The following is a 17027-nucleotide window of genomic DNA, read 5'->3' on the forward strand; positions in this document are numbered from 1 at the left end:
TCTATAAAACTCCCAATACTTGATTCCAAGATAATAACATTCATAAACCAAGAAGTCTACAGCACAACTCAAAGACATGTTCTAAACGTTACAAAACACTTTTTGATTCGTTAAACAGGGGGAAAAAATGAAAATAAAAAAAATAAAGAAACAGCCACTGTGGAAGTTTTGGTTCAACAAAATACCTCAACTAACAGAAACAAAAATATTTCCACAGTGCAGATATTATGGGCTGACACGTACCATCCACAATTCTGGTTTTGTATTCACTTTAGTTTTGCTAAAACCCTGGACCAAACTACTGAAAGGTGTTAAGCATAAAGTCAATAGCTCCAAAGCCCAAATCCTATATGGGAACCAGTCAATATAGTGTACAATGTACATTCAATGACATTGTGGCTGGTAACCTTTTGTGCTTATCAGCTTAAAGCAATGGGATCCAGGGTTCACATCCATGACCCTGCTTAAAATGAGCAACTGCTTGAGGCATAATCATCGCCGTGTGGGCAATGATTGCAAACAAGGGATGGCTAAATGTCAGTATAGACCTTATGCATTGATGTCATTCAGCCACCATCTTAGAGGAAAAACGATGACGAAACAATCGAGACGCATAGATTTGTACGCGCACAGTATTGGCCAATGGGCAACCTCCTTTTGACCTCTAGGTGAGGGCGCCCTACTGAAATGACGTCATGTGCATAAGGTCTATAACAAAAGCAACAACCAACACAGCAGTTGATTACAACTGTGTAAATACAACATGGGTAGAAAACAGACTGCACATGAAGGTTTCATGCACACACTCGCACAGTCCTTCACGACCAATATTTTAAGATAGCAGTGTTACTGAATTATTGGTAACATGCCCATGGTAAGCATAAGTCATGATGGTTAGCCTCAACTGGGTCATAAAAGACAGAGATTGTTCAAGAAAGAACAGAGAACTATCAGACAAAGTGTATTTTGGTATTAACTATTAAATCTTGCTTTTAACTGCAATAACTACTTTTATTTGTCTATGTGTGAAGAGTTACGAAGCTGGGGTATGGGGGCAGTTAACTGTCGCCAGGAAAGAAACGTCTTACTCGATGCCGAGAAGCTCCACGTCAAAGATCAAAGTTGCATTGGGTGGGATAGTGCAAAGGAGTTAAGGAAACAATCATTAAGCAGTTATTTCAAATCATTATTTTGTACCATAAAATAAACTAAAAACAGAATTTAGAGACATTTTGTTATACCTATTGATGTTTAACTGTGGGCTACAAGGTCAAATTCATTTTTTTCAAGTCTCTAACCTTGTCTTAAAATGGTGGGAAATGTCATTTTAAATGATACGCTTTTGAGCCAAATTATAAATATGGCGTCATCTGACAGCATAAACAAATAGGTCTGTACATTCCAAAGAAGGAAATTGTGTGACAGTAAAAAAATCAAACTCCATAATACATGATTTTTTATTGAAAATCATCAAATTTCAGAGCTGAACAAAAAATTACTAGACCATAATTAAATAATTTTTTTAATCTAAAGTCATCGAACATTTGTTAACCTTGACCAAAACACACACTTGAAGGGTATCAAACACAGTGGCATTTTACAATGAGGTGTTACTCATTCCCCCCCCCCCCCATTTTTATGTAAAATGAGTGGATCACAAAAACTTGAACTAAGATTAAAGGGATGGTATACATTTGAAATTTACTCAAAAAGATCCATGACCACAAAAATTGACTTGCTAAGAAGCACTGCAGCTGTTGATAATGTATTGTGAGAAACAATCTCCCTCTAAGGAATCTGGTTTTGGAGAGAGGGATTCAAGATCATTTCAATCTGAGAAATGTTTCTGCATAAAATGTTTCTCAAATTGCGGTTTCCAAATACGGATCAGTCTTCCTCTTGTATCTTAAAAATATCTACATATTTTTGTAGGTGCTGTGATTTAGTTTTCTAAGTAAGAAGAGCGTATTTAAAATGCCGTTTTTAATTATTGATTTTGGGTTGAAAGAAAAAGTTTCCCTTATGGTTTTTAATTATTATTAAAAACTCTACCACCTTTTGAAATAAACTTTCACAAGATAGTTTTCAAAGGGTAAAAAGGGCACCAAGGCATTTTCTTATTGGTAAAGGGCATCCTAGGCGGAAATTGTAAATTCTACTGGAGCAGCTCAGGGGCACCAGAGCACTGACCAGGGGTCACGGAGGCAATCGCCTTTGTTGCCTCTGTTGAAGACATTCACGTATAATTAGAACAACCGCACCGTTTCAAAAACCAAAGGTATACTTGGCCTTCAGGTCATTTTAATGAAATACAAAGCAGAAAACTTCAAATTAAGATTTTGATTTGAAAGGATATACTCCAGGATGTCCCTGAGCCCCATAGGCGAAGTCAGGAGAGCATGTCAACTTTGCTCGCTGTCCTCTGCTCATCTGTAAAAGTTTATAACAATAGCAAATTAGGTCAAACAAATTTAGCTTAAAAAGACATTGTAAATGAAACTATCAAAGTACATTGTAATATACCACAAAGGAAACTGACGTGGTAAATTTGAAATCAACTCATAACTCATAAACAGGTTCTAGAAAAGGAGTTACGTTTTCAAGTTTTTGTCTTATTTTAAACAATTGCCTAATGGCGATTCAAGTAAGGAGCGATGACACAAACAGTTTTACTCTCAAAAGTGGGGGAGGGTATTAGGGTGAAACAAAATCTATTTTTCTTAAACTCACCTGTGCTACTCCTTCATCCCATCCACGAATGACTTGGCCCTTTCCGACACTGAATTTAAAAGGCTTCCCTCGATCCCTGGATGAGTCAAACTTCTTGCCATTTGTGAGAGTTCCTATCAAATAAAAGGAAAATTTTCAATTTTTGTATATGTTTAATAAAGACAAAAGTCAACGTCAATTAGGGAGGTTTCACATGCGAATGGATACGGTTAGTGTGATCGATACGTCATCATTATGATGTCATACGCTACTCGCTATCCGCTATATGTGCGAACGACACTGATATCCTGCGCTACAAGTAAGTAGGTTACGGATAGCTAAGCGTATGCGTATCCATTTGCGGGCGAAACCTCCCTATTATCACCTTACTACAACTCATCTTTGTACAAATGCAGGCATGAGAATGGGTGATGATAAAAGAACAGGAAAAAAATTCAGTTAATCGGAAATGTCAATATTCCATCATTTTGTGTGCTTCGCACACAACACGAGCGCGCAGCGCGAAGTCCCCTACGGCCGGGGTCCAGGGCCCGCTTAAGGGCCCTGGGAGCTCTGGGTATTTTAGAAGCTCTGTGGTGGTCTCTGATGCATTTCTGACACCTATTTTTCCAGGTAGAAGTGAGCTACTTTTGTGTGATTTTTCCTTTTTTTTATTTTAATAATAGGTTTAAGGGAATATAAGGAATGTAAAGCTCAAACAATTCAAACAATTTTGGGTTCGCCTGCGATTTTGTAACAATTCCGGAAAAAGAAAGGGAAAAAAAATAATAATAGTAATAATAATTTAATTTTTCTGACGATCTTATCCCTTATTTCTGCCCTTGAAAATGCTTTTTTTCTCACCAACAACAATTTTTATAGGTTCTTGATTTGAAATTCGGTTGAGTAAAAGAAATTCTTTTGCAATTAAATGTTTGTATTTTAAAAAATATATATATATAGGCCTATATATCTGGCGAGAGCGATGTGTTTTTGAGAAAGAGGTTGTTATTCAGCATAGGGTACATGTATAACTGGAACGAGGTTGAGATTAGACCCCAACATAGAAATAGAACCAATGAAGAAAGCACGTCGTCCGGACGTACAGTGTGTTCGCTGGTTCCCAATATATCTTTCGCTGGTTGTGAGGCAATAACAGGTACCAGTTTTCCATGGCCTGCCGGCGATCTCAGATTCGTGCCGCGCCGCTCATTGGTTCGTGTACAAATGACAACCTAAGAGTCTTTTTAAAAAGCATGCGCACCTTCCAAAATTGTAACACTTTGGACAAGAGTGTACTACTTTTCCAAAAGTCATAATTATTTTGGGTATATAGACAGTTGATATGCTGAGGTAGAAAGATGAACAGACTGAATTTTCAAGACTCTCCAGAGTTTCCTGCTTAACAAGACCAGGAATAAACTAATTGTGCGCTCTATCATAGGCTGTGTTCCAACTTCCAGACAGGCAAGACAGTTCTTTTCAGAACTGAGAAGTCTCCCGAGTTTCAGAAATCTACTCCAAGGTAGAATATTGAGCAATACAGGATCTCAAAAGAACATCTACATGTATGTACGTAGCAAGTACATGTACACACATGGTGTTACCACAAAAGAAATATATATCGATACCTCAGGATGCAATACCTAAAATCCCTAGTTTTATACTGTAAATGAAGAATGTTCTACCTGTATAATGCACAACAGCTGTTTGACCTTTCTTGGGGAACGTCTTACCTGTGGTACAAAAAAGAATAGTATAAAAACGTACGAAACAAAATTAAATTTCAAATTCTACATCATCGTGTATGCCTATTCTTTATTTTTTTGATATTTTTTTGATCTTCATAAAATATGTCTCAACACAACCAACTTCTTAAAATTTTTCAGAAAAAAAGTCACAAAGCTGATTAACTACGTACTAGTTGTGATAACGAAACCCTCCTCCCGACGGTGAAGTCAAGAGGAGGGTTATGCACATACTTGGTTGTGGCATGAAGGGAGGAAGGAACATGGTAGGGTGAGTTTAAATACATGTTTCTTTACTTGTAATATTACTAAATACTAGCCCATAGTATTATTATTAACTGTGAAAACAATTGTTATTTGAGATGTCAAAGAAAGAGATTGCAACAACAAAAACTAGAGTCCAGTTTTAACTGCAAAGTGATCCAGCCCAAGAACTGGTTTATAAAATGATTGTTCCATCCTACCAAAAAAAAGAAATTCAACCCAATTTTAAAAAATCAAACAAACGAGACAGCCTCCAAAAATCTGAAGTGAAAGTGGGTGGTTGGGTTTTATAATACAAATAAACAGAGTATTCTGAAGAATGCTTCGTCTCTATCTAATAAAAAACAATAAAAACTTATTATTATTATCCATCAAAGTGCTCATGGCGCTAAATACAAAAATCACATTAAAATTATATATCGTAGGACAATCTGTTTTCAAGGTGTCCCTAAAATCAAGGCAGATCTTGTACCTCTCTGCGCGCGGTGTAAACAGTCCCTAGATAAATTTTTGTGTGGTTTGATTTGACAAGCAAAGAGTCTCCTCTCCCTTGACCAAAATTTAGAAACATGTACACATGTAAGGCTCCACTGGTTACTTGCACTTGTAAATGCAAAAAAGTTTTGATATTTTAGGCATTTCTACAAGGTACAAAAATATGTCATAATGTTGGGGCCATATAAAACAAAATTGCCCACCGAAACAGTTTCATCAACAATTTTTTTTAATTCACAATTCACGATGATCAAATCATGTGAACTGACTGAACATTCTGTGTGGCTAAGCTATCCTTGGCCACACAAGTAGGGCTATCCGCCAAGCTTGACATCAAAAAATAGTTAATGGCCTGACGTTTCGACCCTAGCAGAGTCTTTCTCGAAGGCTACATGACAACACAACAAACATGAACAGGTAACTATGTGAAACATAAGCAGTGCAGTGGAAATACATGAATGGGGTTAGAAAGCATACAGAAAAAGCACTTCACTGCTTATGTTTCACCTAGGGTCGAAACGTCAGGCCATTAACTATTTTTTGCATTTATACTCTCGGTCCATTTGGTTGGTAAGTTGTTTGCAACACCTAATTCTATTTTCTCAAGCTTGACACCAAAAAGAAAATCCACACCCCTCCCCTTGTGACAACTCGACCTCAACTAAATGGCCTGCCGACCGAGTATCGAAACAGGTCAACTCGTACCCAAGTCAACTCGTACCCAAGTCAACTCGTACCCAAGTCAACTCGTACCCAAAATATTATACCCAAGTCAACTCGTACCCAAGTCAACTCGTACCCAAGTTAACTCATACCCAGGTCAACTCGTACCCAAGTCAACTCGTACCGTATAACGTACGTTGTTTGCCGATACGGAGAATCTGTGCGGCGTGATTTTATAAGCGACGGGAAATAAAATTGATGTTATACTCACTTTTATTAAAAATAATACATTCTCACAAACTTCGTTTTTAATAATGCTAGATGTTCATCTCTCTTCTGCCTTTTTTTTTTTTTTTCCGGGGGGGGGGGGGGGGGGGGTGATTTCTTTAAGATGTTTTACGGTAGTATTCTTCCAATGTTTTAAACAGTCCAGGCTGTAATTTCGTTTTTAATGTTTGGTGCTTATAAAGACATACGAGACATAAAAAGAGTTAACTTTTTTTTATGTTCTTCTCTTTTTTGCTTAAAAACAAACTCATTCAATATAAAAACATACAATGTATAGTACGCAAACGTTTCATGTTTTTCTTGTTAAAGGGTTCCCATTAGAAAATTTCATGATAAAAATTCATTCAATTCATTCATCTGCGTATGTTCTGATTATCTTTTGACATGTATCTGCAACATGAAAAAAAGAAATCATTACATTTACAACAATGAATAAATAAATGTATGATTTACATAACAAAAATTAAATAAACCACAATATTTATCAGTACGAGTTGAAACTCCAAAATTGTGTAAAAATTTATTTGGGTACGAGTTGACTTGGGTACGAGATGACTTGGGTACGAGTTGACTTGGGTACGAGTTGACTTGGGTACGAGTTGACTTGGGTGCGAGATGACCTGAATTCACCGAGTATGACTAGTACTATACTGAGTATGTGACTGTGATTGTATCAATCATTACATTCACGATTAATTATATTCTTAAAATAAAAATAGTCTGGAAACCTTACCGTCACCAGGAGCTATTGTCTCAACTTCTACACCCATTTTATTTTGCAGATTACTAAAAATACTACGTTTTAAAACGATAAACACGATCTTTGGCGTTGTCGTTGAGATCGTAATGTGTGTTTGAGTAGACCTTGGCTGTGGTGTGTGACGTCAAAGATCACGCATTATTTGACAAGGGAGGGCGCCGTTGGACAGAGCCGTGTGAGCTTCAAACCGACCGTCACTGATGTATGTGGGTTTTAATCAAAAAGCTATTTTGCTTATTATTCAAGTTCTCAGCCTATTGAAATAAACCAGGTATATTTTCTGACAACTGAACATCATTTTTCTGTTGAATTTCGGTATAGGTTAGCCTAGCCGATCTTTTTAACCCCCCTAACACCCCCCCCCCCCAAAAAAAAACAGATGGCAGGTTTTTAGCGAAAGGGTACACCTAATTATTTCCCACTCAAATTTAAAATACTTCAGGCCTTTTATTAGGCATCTGAAAGTTGTGCAACAAGGCCGTTTTTCTTCCATTATTCTTTTGCAACTTCGATGAACAATTGAGTCAAACTTGTCACAATTAATTTTGCAAGGGCGTCGATAAGTGGGGACGCCCCCCCCCCATTTTTTAAAACTGCAGAAAACACAGCATCAGACGTGCCCTCCACTTTTTGATGGACCATGGAGGAATTTATTCCTCCATGGATGGACTGATCACTAGAAATATGCAACTGAGTTCAATTTTATACACACCATCAATTTCTGAAAAAAATCGGTTGAATTAATTATGACGTTATTCGAAAATATATTTTTTTAGGTCGTGGATGGCAAACCATGGGCGTCAATCTGTCTTGAAAGATTTACGGCGTGGGGTCCAGGGCCCGCTTTTTAGCGGCCCGGGAACACTTGTGGCCGTATATGCTCTCCAGTGCAATCTAGGGAGTCTTAGGGGTGATGTGCCCCCTCTCAGATAAAGTTTTGATGCACCATTTGTTTTGCTATTGGTATAAATCTTTAGCAAAAAAAATGGTGCATCAAAAAACCAACTCAATTATAGTTTAGTTTGCAATGCTCAGACGGCGCTTCATCCCAATCATCACCAGTATCATCGTCAAGGATGAATCCAGACAAGAAGTTTTAGGGGGTCTTTTAATAATAATAATATCGAAGTCTTATATAGCGCACGTATCTACCAAACAAGGTACTCAAGGCGCTGAGTAATAATATTTAAACAAACTTTCAGAAAGATGACGTTATTGCAGTGATTAATTTTGAGACCCAATAAGTTAGCACATTGTAAGGGTTTACGAGGTGCTACGGCGCATACCATACAGCAGCCACAGCCAGGAACACCGGGGGGGGGGGCGAACCCCGTCTCTTTTTGATAAGTGCACTGGGTTCTTTTCATGCGTTACACGACACATGGGACCAACGGCTTTACGTCCCATCCGAAGGACGAAGCAATTGTTAAATGTCTTGCTTAAGGACACAAGTGTCACGGTTGGGGGTTCGAACCCACGCTCTGCTGAACAGAAACACCAGAGTTTGAACTCGGTGCTCTTAACCGCTTGGCCACGACACTTCCACACGGAGTGGGGTCCGGGCCCGCTCAAGGGCCCGAGAGAATTAATTTGCATTTTAGATGCTCTGATATGCAGTGCAATCTTAGGCTAATAACAGGCATAATGAATAAAACAGAACATAAATCCTGTAAAATGTGAGCAGCAGGAAGTAAACAGCATTATTCAGGTGCGGATGTATGACACCAAATAATTTTAGGGGGCAAATCTGGGGACACATAGTGATATTGTGTCTCCCATCCCACCCTTCAAAAAGGGGGGGGGGGGGATACTTGTCCCTCTCACTTTTAGGGGAGGTGCTGTGAACGTCGGATATTCGGCCGGTAGCTTTACGGTGCAATCTTAAGCCCAGCCAATTTTGAGGGGGACATTTTGATAAAGTGTCCCTCACCCTTCAGCGGGTGTCCGTTTCCCCCAGGATTGATGCCCATGGCGGGACACAGTGCATAGTTGAGCTGGTCAACACTGCATGCTGGGGGGGGGGGGGACACTTGATATTGTGTCCCTCTGCCCCCCCCCCCCCTTATTAGTATGCAAACACTATCGAATATTATATTATACACATAATGAATGTTTATGAGTGCAATGGTGCGAATTATGTTCATGAGTTGAAAGATGGTATACACATAATGAATGTTTATGAGTGCAATGGTGCGAATGTTCATGAGTTGAAAGAGGGAATGTTCTATTCTACGAGGCGGAGCCGAGTTGAATGGAACATTGACGGACAATCTTTCAACTCATGAACATATTTGCACCATTGCACTCATAAACATTCATTATGTGTATACTATTCAACGAGGCGGAGCCGAGTTGAATGGAACATTCCAGCTTTTAACGAATGAACATATTCGCACCATTGCACGAATGAAAAACATTCATTATTTGTTTTATATAACATCCAAGTAGATCTTTGTCATTTTGATTGAAAGATACAACTTTCAAAACAAACAATTTCAACTGTAGAAGCCGAATGCTAGTAATGTTACTATGCCTTCTTGCAGTAACACCTGCTGCGTTACCAAAGACACGCGCACGCAGTGATGTTTTTACTCAGCTTTTTCGTTCCATCCGAAAAGTACCATTGCACGCTGCCAGCGTGCAATGGTACTTTTCGTATGGAACGAAAAAGCACGGTGAGTGACTCAGCGTGCAATGGTACTTTTATTTGCTATCACGTGACGGACAATCCTCCAATCAAATGGCAAGGATCTGCTTGGGTGTTATATAATTTGTTTTAATTGGATTTAATAGTGAGTTAAATAAAGAAATTTAAACTCCAGGCAAAGAGCCTTCAGGGCTCAGTTTCATAGAGGTGCTTAAGCAGAAAATATTGCTGAACAATTTTCTACTCGACAGGATACCAGTCACAAATTGTACATGTGCAATGTATTTTGCCTGTTTCTGGCCAACAAAATGTTCACCACAATGGCAATGTCATTATTTGCACGCAAGCAATGAACAAAAGAAAGCGAGCACAATCAAATTAATGGGGGCCAATCAATTAAGTAGCCCTAGTAAAGCTATTGACATTAAACCGTTATAGACTATAAAGTTGAATGCTTCAAGGCAAAGTAGAGTGTTGTAGATATATACAAAAAACTAACCTGTGAAGTTTATATGAAATCTGGAGTGGCTATATTTCAACGCAGTCCGTAATGGGAAAAAACAATCTGAGAAATATTCATGCATGCAACGTTTATCATCAACATTACGAACAGCTGCAGTGCTTCTTACCACGTAAGGTTTTATGCTCGTTAATGTTTGGAATTTCCTGCCTTATAATTAGAACGTACACTGGGCTTTGATAGGACCATTAAATTTTCATTTAGACCACATAGCAAACAAACAATAGCATTGGAAATAATACAAGAAAGTAATTTACACAATGCAATTTACAGAGCATTAGTGAAATAGGCAGTGAATAATCTGTAGACAATGATACGGATAAAAACAATATTGTTACGAGTTGGCTCCTATATCCGGAGAGATTTGATATTGACCACCATTTGACGTCATCCATGTGACCCTTTCCCCCTGTTTGAGGGAGGGTGATGTGCGTGTCAACCATTGATGTCTACCTCCATGATATAATGGAGAAATGGTGTCAACGTTACAATAATTTGTTGCCGCTTTGAGAGGTTGTATAGAAACCGTGGTGCATCATTGTGCGCTTGAACATTCCACGTATGATAGACATTCTCCGCTAAAACATCTGGCGCATAAATTCGGCGGCAAGCTAAGCACGCAGCCATAAAAATGGGCCCTGCTCTGATTGGCTGACTGAATCGAAGCATACTGTCAGCTTGCCTGAACATCTGACGTCACACTTCGAGGCTCGTGAATTACGCCAGATACGGATATGATAACCGTATCCGTTCACGTCAGCCGCATGTTGGACATTGTTTCGCAAACTATAGGTATGTTTCACTTGAGTGCTTTTCTGACAAACATGACCGATAGAGACACTATACACTGCATTTTCTTATCGTTTTGCTTGCAAATGACTAGCAATTTTCTACATATATCAACTCACGATACAAGTGAAAGCAAAAATACAACTAAAAGTCTGCAAAACAGTATCCGTTTTTCTACGACGTGTATGAGCTCCCGTATCCGTCGGTAACGTGTATGAAAAATACGATAGTCGCGGATACGCGTCACGTGAACACACAAAGTGTCGACGTATCAGTATCTGTATCTGTATCCGTCGCTTGCGAAACCTCTCTATTAGCCATGCCAATTACCCCTTCCATTAATTTCACATGAAGACACGCACAGGCAATCCCTAATCAAAATTAACACTACACATGCAAGTACATGTACAAAATACACAATGCAGCCAGACGACCGAAGTTAACTTTCCATATCTGTGTTTTGATTGGTCGAGCGGCATGTCAGCGGCACCTACATCACCTCGGGCCAATCAAAACATAGTATGGGAAGCTTTCCTTACTGCACGTTTATCGAATGAAATATTATTGTATCCAATTGAAAACATGCACTGGTTCTGAAAAGGAAGTACCCGTCTTTGCGGATGGACATGAGACCAGTCTACCCGTCGGCATACCTGAACCACGTCGATTTCTCAACATTGAAATACTGAGACAGTGAATGTGTGCTGAATGTCATTGCCATGATCGATGGCTCACTGCGCGGGAATCACCATGCTGGAGAAAACCCGGTGGATATTTCTCTTTGGAACCCTTGCGTGGATTTTCCCGCTGTCCTGCTGGTGCCTCAATCTAACATGTATGTATTTTAGATTACGTTTAGCTTGGGGAGTGGGGGAGGGTGGAACCGGTAGGCGAAATTTCACCTAAAATTTCTTTGCATTAAGACGAATCGAAGAGCAGTTATTTTATACAACTTTTAAGATAAAAAACCCCAAAACAAAACAAGCCATAAATGAATGATGAGACGCAAGTTTTTGAATAGAGAAGGTACCCTCTATATATATTTAAAGGCAGTGGACACTATTGGTAATTACTCAAAATAATCATTAGCATAAAACCTTTCTTGGTGACGAGTAATGGGGAGAGATTGATGGTATAAAACATTGAGAGAAACGGCTCCCTCTGAAGTGCCGTAGTTTTCGAGAAAGAAGTAATTTTCCACGAATTTGATTTCGAGAAGTTAGGTTTAGAACTTGAGGTCTCGAAATCAACCATCTAAATGCACACAACTTCGTGTGACAAGGGTGTTTTTTTCTTTCATTAATATCTCGCAAATTCGATGACCGATTGAGCTCAAATTTTCACAGGTTTGTTATTTTATGCATATGTTGAGATACACCAACTGTGAAGACAATTACCAATAGTGTCCACTGCCTTTAAGCAAAGTAGTGATTTTTTATGGGCATTTTCAAAAGATTACGAGAAACTAGTTTCTTGTTCACGTTACTTTCCGTAGCTTTGGATCTTCGGGGTATGGATGCCAGTCAGAGTTCCGATCTCCGTTACGGCGGAGTTTACCTAAAGGCACAACTAGCGATTGACGGTGACTTGCGAACATCTTTGGGAAATTTCACTTGCGCGCATACAAGTGAGTTTACACCATGAACCAATTTCATAGAGCTGCTTAAGCATACAAAGTAGCTAAGCACACAACATAATTATGGTTACCAGAGTGAGGTTACCAGCCAAAGTACCATGTTGCATGTAGAATTTGTGGTATCCTGCGCATGTCTGCTTAGCAGAATATTTTAAAGCAATATTGTCTGCAGCAGCTCTATGAAATTGTTCACAGGCATTACCATTAAAAGTTCACAGAATACATTGTAGATCTATACTATTAAAAGCGTTACCCACGCCATCTTGGATTGAAACTATAAGGTCCAGTGGAATTCAACACGACTGTGTCGTTTCAGACGTCGGGTTGCAAGTCTTACAAAACCCTGAACCGAAGTCCCTCTTATGAGTCGTCCGATTGGCTGGTCACGAGCGATATCTCCTTACATGTGTGGTTGTCTGGTTTTGATATGGGCCACATGTTGGTCGAAGGGGGAGAAGCCATATGCTGCACACAGAGCCACCTCTGTGGTTACAGTCTGGTTTTGATATGGGCCACCTGTTAGTCTAAGCATAGAGAAAGGATGTCCTTTCTCTATAGGGTCTAAGGGGGAAGCCGTAGGCTGCACCATAGAGAACAGAGCCACCTCTTTAGGTTTTAAGTGGATGGCGACCTCGGACTTCCATTAACATTCTAGAGTGACTCATTCATGTTGCGCAGAGGGGTAAATGGTATGGTTTATATACCATTTTGTACAGGGGGTTAATTTCGTGTGTTTAATAAAAATAATTAAGGCTTTATGGGAAACAAAAATACATGCGTCTGTTACAGATGTGTAACTCACTCAAGTCACTCATGTAGGCCTACCCAACTTTCCAGCATTTTTTTAAACGCATCAAACAGCAACCCACTGTTGCTAATAAGTTTATTTGTTCCATTTAACCCTGTACCATTGGTGGTACAGTCCATATGTCATCCCAAACACACAGAACGTATACAGGCAGAAATTGCAATATTTTCAAAAAGAAAGTGAATACATTACTGATTCTTTTCATATAGGTTTTGCCAGTTAAACCTCCAAAAGAGCACATGAAATTACCGTTTAAGAATACATTGTAGTATGCTTTGAGAGTTACGGACTTTGTGAAACATCAACGGCTGTTTTGAAGCTGTAAACGAAAATTGTATTGGTCAAAGTACTGAAGCAACAAAAATGTTAGAACTTAAAGCATTTTGGTCAGGACTCCGTTTTGTATTAAGCAATCGGCCGTCGGGTTTTGTTAACAAAAGAGCCCTATGTGCGGCTGAATCGGGTACTACATTTTTACGAATTTCTCCATACAAAATTTACAAACTGGACGTACAAACCCTCAAAATAACAAGTCAAATGTTTTCTAAAAGTCAAATAAGTGAGAGGATGTAGGTGTAGTTATTAAAGACCAATACAATTACCGTTTCTATTTAGTTTGTAAAGGGTTCCAGGGGATTTCGTCACGCGGGGCGCGCGCCCCGGCGGATGTTTGCCACAAAGTTTACATGACAATTAATTAATATGAGAATAAACTAAAAATTAATGAGGCCGACGCTCTGTTACTCCCCAAAAGCGGTGGTAACAACAGTAGATTAGATTTCTGTTGCACAGCGTGTTCCGAAAACTCGCTTTATTTGGTGCTCCGACAACTTTGTATAATATGCGTCGTTGGGCGTATACGCTCGATAAATCACGATGGATGGGGCATAAGATTCTAAAATCGTGTGAACGATTGGAAACAAAGCAACAAATCATTCAACATAAACCAATCATTAAATGTATTTATTTTCAATACAGTTTTGCAGAAATTGACTTTGTCGTTCAAGTGTTCCGACACCGTCCACACCAACTGGCGCATTTTTTTAATCTGCTTTCCAAGAACTTCTTCCTTTTCAGTCACATAAACTCCGCGGCTATAGTGGCTGTAATTATGAGTTTGTTTTAAAAGAGGGTACCACTTTCATACAAGCCTTTTTAGTCGGATAATTATCTCATCTGCTATTAGCAACGGTGATTCTATGTTGAGGGGGAGACCAGACTCTTGCGAGCCTTTAGTGGAGTAAATCCGCGGCTATCGGTGACTATGGATCTGTTGCAGAGGGAACCAAACACCACTGCTGGTTCCAAATTCATCGTGTTATAAAATTGTCTGATTGGCTCTTTGACAAAGACCGCCTGACTTGTTGGCAATGGGACGACACTTGACTAATCCGCGTGTATTTGAATTATACCCAATGTGCTCAACACAATAAAATAAGTGTGTTATTGTAGCAGTGTACGTGCTATATTTTTAGTCGACCAAGTAATTACCCTTACAGTCATCTTAGCGGGGAAATACTGCAGTGAATAAAATTAATACAATGACAAAAGCCGATAATTGAATTAAAACTATGCGTAAAAGAGGCGAAAATAATCCACAATTATACGGTACGTATATAATACGTAGTAGGCCCGCTCGATCAACACTAAAATATCACGAAAAACTCTATATCATGCCAAAAACCGTCATTGCCAAGTATACCCTTCCCAATATTAATTAAAGCTCTATTCCAGAAACAAACACCAATTCCTTTAGTGAGAACGCAAGAGAGAAGGTGAAGGGGAGGCGATGTTTCCCAACTATGTTGTGCATGCTCAACAATCAAAATACAACAAATGACAATATTCCATACCGATTATAAATAAAATTTCTAATCCAATCCTACAAAATGATTATTACCTGTAAGAATACCTCCCTTACCACATTACCTTTCACAACATTGTATATACTAGAATCCTCCTCATCTAGCGGGCTGCCGCGCGAAGCGCGGCATCCCGCTAGTCTATATAAATTAGATGGATTGCACATGACGTCATTGGCCACCATCTTTGATGAAACGTCACGCATGAAAGGCTATCATTGGCTGAGAGTTGTGTATCATAAAATATGGCGGTCGTTGGTGCAATCCATCTGTAGGCTACCATTGATCTCCAGTATAGACATTTCCATTGCAACGTAGTTTTTGTCAAACGAGGTTGGAGAACCATGGAAAGCCATAATTGCAAATCAAAAACAGATATCTATTGTTTGTAGAAAGGTTACAAAAATATTCAAAAATATATTTAATTTGTTGGAAACTAATCAACGAATCATAAGACATATTTCAACTCATGAATCTTTTAAACAGATGTTGAATTTGGTCAATTGTTTCATTATACACGTACGATTGATTCTTTGCCAACATTCAGCCGGCCATGCCAACTGGCACACGTCCTGAGTTTATCAATAATGGAAAGGTCTTGCATTGACCACCATTTTTAAAGGGCTACTTTTTGGTTCAGAGTCTTGCGCAGCGCGTAAACGCGTGCTCTTTTCTATTGTTTTACATCAAAGATGGTGGTCAATGACGTCATGTACAGGGTTCGAGTCCCGGTCATGACACTGTTATCCTTTGGACGGGATGTTAAGCCGTTGGTCCCGTGTGCTGTGTAATGCCCGTATAAAAGAGTCAAATAAAAGGGTTTTGTCCCGGTGTTCCTGGTTTGTTTGGCTGTATAGGCCTATTTTACGACAACACCTGGTAAACCATTTGACAACAACAACAACAACAACAACAACAACAACAACAACAACAACAACAACAACAACAACAACAACAACAACAACAACAACAACAACAACAACAACAACAACAACAACAACAACAACAACACAACAACAACAACAACAACAACAACAACAACAACAACAACAACAACAACAACAACAACAACAACAACAACAACAACAACAACAACAACAACAACAACAACAACAACAACAACAACAACAACAACAACAACAACAACAACAACAACAACAACAACAACAACAACAACAACAACAACAGCAACAGCAACAGCAACAGCAACAGCAACAGCAACAGCAACAGCAACAGCAGCAGCAGCAGCAGCAGCAGCAGCAGCAGCAGCAGCAGCAGCAGCAGCAGCAGCAGCAGCAGCAGCAGCAGCAGCAGCAGCAGCAGCAGCAGCAGCAGCAGCAGCAGCAGCAGCAGCAGCAGCAGCAGCAGCAGCAGCAGCAGCAGCAGCAGCAACTTACAACGCAATTGTTCCTTTTGTAGGTATTGGTCTCCATTCTTGGTGGAAGTTGGACCTGGGAACCAACCACTGCGTGGGTCGTATCACCCTTGTCAACAGAGGCGATAGTGATAGTAAGTTCACACATTATTTAATTTCCCTCATCAGTAAAAAGAAGCTAACTAAGTGGCATTTAAATCAGTGACATTGAGTGAAATACATTATTTCACTCATAGGTGGTCGTTTGTCTGGCGCCATTGTAAAGGCAGGCAAGGAGAGCGACACTTCCAAAAATGCAGCGTGTGGGTTACCAGTGACAATGGACCAAGCATCGATCCCTGGGGCACACATACACTTTGTATGTGATCCACCCGTGATTGCCCGGTACGTCAGTGTGGACAAGAAAGTTGGTGTGATCAACGGTTTAGACAGCACCCTAACTCTGTGTGAAGTGATGGTTGAA

At 39.5% G+C, this 17027-nt stretch overlaps 1 protein-coding gene across 1 annotated transcript; it reads right to left on the reverse strand.

Annotated features, from left to right (window-relative positions):
- Nucleotides 1-638: 638 nt before the first annotated feature.
- On the reverse strand, nucleotides 639-7051 carry LOC117304293 (peptidyl-prolyl cis-trans isomerase FKBP1B-like). Its single transcript, XM_033788670.1, has 5 exons — nucleotides 6901-7051; nucleotides 4398-4445; nucleotides 2731-2843; nucleotides 2357-2430; nucleotides 639-1139 (listed from the first exon to the last, which is right to left on the reverse strand). The coding sequence occupies exons 1-5, from the start codon at nucleotides 6935-6937 to the stop codon at nucleotides 1085-1087; spliced, it is 327 nt and encodes a 108-aa protein (XP_033644561.1). The 5' UTR covers nucleotides 6938-7051; the 3' UTR covers nucleotides 639-1084.
- Nucleotides 7052-17027: the final 9976 nt, after the last annotated feature.

Source organism: Asterias rubens, chromosome 21 (assembly GCF_902459465.1).
Source record: "Asterias rubens chromosome 21, eAstRub1.3, whole genome shotgun sequence".
Classification (NCBI taxonomy): Eukaryota; Metazoa; Echinodermata; class Asteroidea; order Forcipulatida; family Asteriidae; genus Asterias; species Asterias rubens.